Here is a 5,167-nt window from a genome sequence, read left to right as displayed (position 1 = left end):
TAGAAGAACCGGGTCAGCGAGATTACATACATTAATTAAAATTTTGAAAAAAGTTTTGGTAGTAGATGGGGAGGGGAAAAGAAGAAACTAATCAAGAGCCACTTCGTCTTTACAGATTGAACAAGGGGAGAAAAAAATTATAAGAAAATAAACAATGAGAAAAGGTTTCGCTCCATTGCTTTCTTCGTCGGCACTCGGCGCAAGGGAATGAAAGAATTCGATCCGGGATTGATTTTCTTTTTCTTGATCGGAGAACACCATAAAACGTAGCATTTCCCCAAAAAGAATCGAGACAAGAATGCTGTTAATGTTCGGCGACGATCCATCCATCCATCATCCATGGGACTAAAAATGTTTGATCCGGGAGTGGTCGGAGAAGGAGATCCAAATAAAGAATCAGCAGGGGTTGGGGGAGGAGGAGGAGAAGAATTCGTGCGGCGCGGCGGGGCGCAGGCCGGCGGTCACAAGTTCTTGGATCCCCGGGTGTAGCCGTAGTAGGAGAGGTACCACTTGACGAACTTCTTGAGGCCGGCGTCGAGGTTGGTGGCGGGCTTGTACCCGAGCTGCTGCCGGGCGAGCGAGATGTTGGCGTGGGTGAAGGGCACGTCGCCGTTGCCGGGCATCTCCACCACGTGCTTCCTCGCCTTCACCCGGAGGTGCTTCTCCAGGATGGCCACCAGGGTGGGCACCGTCACGGGGGAGGTGTTGCCCAGGTTGAAGATCCGGTACGGCGCCGGCCCGCGCTTCTTGCCGCCGGTGCCCGTGCTCCTGCCGGCCGTGTCCAGCGACCCCAGGCAGCCCTTGACGATGTCGTCGATGTAGGTGAAGTCGCGGGCGAGGTCCACGTGGTTCTTGCCCCGGTACACCGTGATGGGCTTCCCCTGCAGGATGTTGCGGGTGAAGGAGAAGTAGGCCATGTCCGGCCGCCCCCAGGGCCCGTACACCGTGAAGAAGCGCAGGCCGGTGATGGACAGCCCGTAGATGTGGTTGTACGAGTGCGTGATCTCCTCGCCGGCCTTCTTGGTGGCCGCGTAGAGCGACGCCGGCTGGTCCGTGCGGTGCGACTCGGAGAAGGGCACCTTGTCGTTGAGGCCGTAGACCGAGGAGGAGGAGGCCCAGACGATGGCCGGCTGCGGGTCGGCGTTCTTGCAGGCCTCCAGGAGGGTGACGAGCCCCGCCACGTTGGAGTGCACGTACGAGGCCGGGTTCTCCATGGCGTAGCGCACGCCGGCCTGGGCCGCCAGGTGGAGCACGTGCGTGAAGGGCACGACGTCGAAGAGCTTGGCGAGGAGGCGGCCGTCGTTGATGTCGCCCTCGACGACGAACACGCCGTGGGAGATCAGCAGCGCCTTGCGGGCCTTCTTGAGCGAGGGGTCGTAGTAGGCGTTGAAGTTGTCGATGCCGACGACGCCGTCCCCGCGCTTGCGGAGCGCGAGCGAGCAGTGCGCGCCGACGAACCCGGACGCCCCCGTGACGAGCACCGACATCCCGGCCCCGGCGGCCGAGCCCGGCGGCCTGCGCGGCGCGGCGGAGGCGCGGATCTGGCGCTCCCAGTGCAGGCCGCCCCAGGAGGCGGCGAAGTACTTGGAGGAGGTGTCGACGAAGGACTGGAAGCTGAGGTAGGAGGCGGTCATGGCGACGAGGAAGAGCGCCCAGAGGAACATGGTACTAGTCGAAGCGAAGCAGCGGTGCAGCTGGCGGTTCATCGTGCCGCCCGCCCGCTCGATCTTCACCTTGCCGGGGGTCGACGGGAAGAGGTCGTCCTCCAGCGCCCGCATCTTCTTGCAGCACGCCGTCGTCGTGCTGCTGCCCGCCCGCCCGCCCGCCGCGGCAAGGAAGCCAACCAATCAAGAAGATACCAGGAATCCCTCACACCCCCTTGCTCCTCCTCCTTGTCCCGGACGACGACGCAACCACGGACAGATGGAGGATCGATCAAGCAAGCAAGCAAGCAGGCGCAAATCGGCGCGGTGCCTTCCGTCGGACGGGCACACTCCTGGCGCGCGCGTGCGTGTCCCGTCGGGAAATCCGGGGCGGACGGAAGGAATTTGCGCGAGCGAATTTTATTGGGAAGAAAGGGAAAGGGGGAGGGGCAGGGGCTGGGTGCGCGCCTGCCTAGGGGAGGAGGGCGGGGAGGGGCGGGTATAAATAGGGGAAAGCGACGGGGGTGGAGGGAGGAGCTGCCGGCGGCGGTGGCGGGTAGGGGAGGGGAGGATTGCGCGGCTATTTTTGGGGTCGGCCGCGGCGGAGGATGTTGGGGGATTCGATCGATTCTTTCTTTCACGGGGACGGGGCGGGCGGGCGTCGGCGGGTGAGCAGTGGTTTAGTTTCCGGCGGTATTTATCCTGGCGCGGTCACGCGGGTTTATTATTACTCGTCGCTCGTCACGGGCTGGGTTTCCGCGTGGCCGCGGCCAGGGCTGTTTTCACTTTTTACGCGTCGGGGTGTGAATGCGATGCCGCTCTGTCCGTCGCATTCATTGGCGAGGAACGGGTGGATTTTCTGCCGCGTGACTTGCGTGAATTGGTGTTTGGTTTGACTGCAGCTGACTGATCCTCGGGCCGGATTGGTGCGTGGTGCCGGCGTTTCTTCGGGCCTCGAGCGTGATGCCGTATCGAACTTTTTTACCATGATGAGTATACGAGGGCTCAAATTCGTAATCTGAGATATGAGATAGTATCAAAGATAGACCATGCAAGGTGCTTTATAAATTCTAAACGCTCTTATAACTATAATTATATCTATATATCAATATAAAAAGATCAAAAGAGGCAGATCCAATTAATCTCGGTCATTAAATCATATCAATCCAACGACTTAGACTGCTTCAATGTCGAGCGCTCAACACGTTTAGCGTATAGTCAATTTCATGCCAAACATAGTGCTAATCATATAATAACACGCAAATAATATCCTACTTAATATCCGCATGCACTTAATATACTTCCAAATTAACGTGCATTGCACGTACACATTGACTAGATATTTACAACGGGAGTATGTGTTTATGTATTGAACGCTGCCACGGATCCATCAACAACGTTTTTGTAGACAATGAGTAAAAATTGTTGCAATGGTCACGCAAGCAAAGAATCCAAGACCTTGGAGGTCCAAGTGAATTAGGAAAGGAAAAGGACATTGTATGATGATGTTATAAGGCTATCCATAATGGGGGTAACTTAGGTAGTAACTTAACACATCTCAAGACAATTTTGCTTATGTGGCAAGTATTTAATGAGGAGAGAGGTGCTTGGAGTAACATAATATGTTACTGTAACATAGCGCTTCCCGAGGTAAAATAAGTCTATAAGACAATAAATGAAACAAACTATGCCACTACTACTAACATACTTTGCACTATGGGGGTAGTAACTTAGACTAGTGTCATGCATATGACACTAGTCTAAGTTACTCCCCACTATGACCAGCCTAATCAATGATGCCCACCACTACCAAAGGTTATGACTTCAAGAAAAAATCTCAAGGTTTGGTCGGTTTCGAGAAGGAACTTCTCACACCAAAGCAAAGTGAGGCAGCGAGAGGAGGGGAAGCAACATATGTAGGGGAAGAAGAGAAATGAGGGAAAGGTTTAATCAATGTTGTTGCAAAGGTCTTTCCTGATGATCGTCTGGCCACGAGGAGTAAAGTTAGCTCAACTATATATCATCATGTTAGCCTGAAATGTAGTCATAAGTCAGTGGTAGCAGTTAAATTAGTTAAGTTGTGGCATTAGTTAAGTTTGTTAAGTTGTGGCATCAATTGTCTAGGTATCAGTCAGTTGGTTAGGTTCGTTCAACATTAGTGGCTTTAGTTCAGGCTAGTGTTTATATTTCAGGTTAAGTTGTTGCGTCAGTGAGTTGTGTCACCCTTTTCAACGAAATGAAGCATTGCACCGAACTAAGTGTGAACATTGGACAATTAAATAACACTGCAAATGTTTTCACATAATCTTGATCACATAAACTAATCTGCATATCCAAAAGTACGTACCCATAAGTTACATTCGGATGTTAAATTGAATCAGACCAAACTCATAAGCTAATTTGCATACCGAGAAGCTAAACTGAATCACACCAACCTGATGCTAAACTGAATCATACCCAAAGGCTAATTTGCATATCACAAGCTAATACTTAGAAGCTACATTCTCACTATCTTGACCACACCAAACTCATACAAAACCTGTTATCATCAAAGCGACAACACCATATATAACTGCAGAACAACAGACCACAAGGACTAAACTGATTTCCCTTCTCTCCATTGACTTCTTATGTTTTTTCTTGTGGTTCGTGATCATGGGTTCTCTCTTCCTTCATCCTTATAGTTGCAGCATCCTTCTCAAACATAGAGTTCGGCAACAAACAAAGTTCTTCAACAAGTTTGCCAATCACGGTCCTAGCCCTCTCCTGCCACTCTTGGTCCACCCATTCGAGATAACCACATGCCTCATACCCCCACACAAATATAGCACACATTTCATAATTTTGCAACAAAACAGTTCATGACAAAGTAATGTACACATTTGCATCTCAATTATTGTTTGTTTTACTCACCAAAGGGGGGCCGATAAGAAATCTACGACCAAAACCATAGCCTTCATAACAAACTCTACAGACTCGATTCATATAGTGGGAACATGAGACGCTCTTACCCACGTCAATGAACCACATCGAACTTAGACCGAGGTACACTCAAGTCAAACTGAGGGAGGGTTTCTGTCCCCTACATATCCAAAATGCTACATTTCATCATTTTTGCCTCACCATTGAACTACTACACCAAATCCATGACAAATGGGTCATAAGATGACAAGTGCACACACCTTATAGGAATCACCATCCATGTAGCGCACCTTGCCGGTGATCTCTGTCCACTGCTCTTCGTCCTTCGCCTTGTCGGCGCCGGCGAGGCCACACCCGACGAGCGGAGGAGGCTGTCTTGACAACGACGCCGCCCCTTCACGACAGTCTCTGGCAAGCTCGTTGCCCGCCGCCGTGGAGCCCTTCATGTCTTCGATGACGATGAGGGCAGTGGCGCCTCCACTCAATGAGGGCTAGGGATTTAGAAATTGGGGAATCTGGCGTCGCGAGCTACGAATTTGTAGTTTTACGTCTTGCTGCCTGGGAACCTTACGTAATTTTTTCATACCATTGGGGGTGGCAAA

General features: G+C 51.8%; 1 protein-coding gene across 1 annotated transcript; it reads right to left on the bottom strand.

The window, feature by feature from the left end:
* Positions 1-208: 208 nt before the first annotated feature.
* Positions 209-2,303, bottom strand: GAE1 (UDP-D-glucuronate 4-epimerase 1). Its single transcript, XM_048680479.2, has one exon. It carries the CDS (start codon positions 1,776-1,778, stop codon positions 462-464), a length of 1,317 nt encoding a protein of 438 aa, XP_048536436.2. The 5' UTR covers positions 1,779-2,303; the 3' UTR covers positions 209-461.
* Between the last annotated feature and the right edge of the window lie 2,864 nt (positions 2,304-5,167).

The sequence above is a fragment of the Triticum urartu genome, chromosome 6A (genome assembly GCF_056163025.1).
Source record: "Triticum urartu cultivar PI428250 chromosome 6A, HENAU_Tu73, whole genome shotgun sequence".
NCBI classification, from domain to species: Eukaryota; Viridiplantae; Streptophyta; class Magnoliopsida; order Poales; family Poaceae; genus Triticum; species Triticum urartu.
Note: the sequence above shows the minus strand (reverse complement) of the source record. Positions and strands in the feature narration are given on the sequence as shown.

Bases quoted from the DNA above. Each gene is read 5' to 3' on its own strand.
- GAE1 (XM_048680479.2), bottom strand. From the start codon at position 1,778: ATGCGGGCGCTGGAGGACGACCTCTTCCCGTCGACCCCCGGCAAGGTG.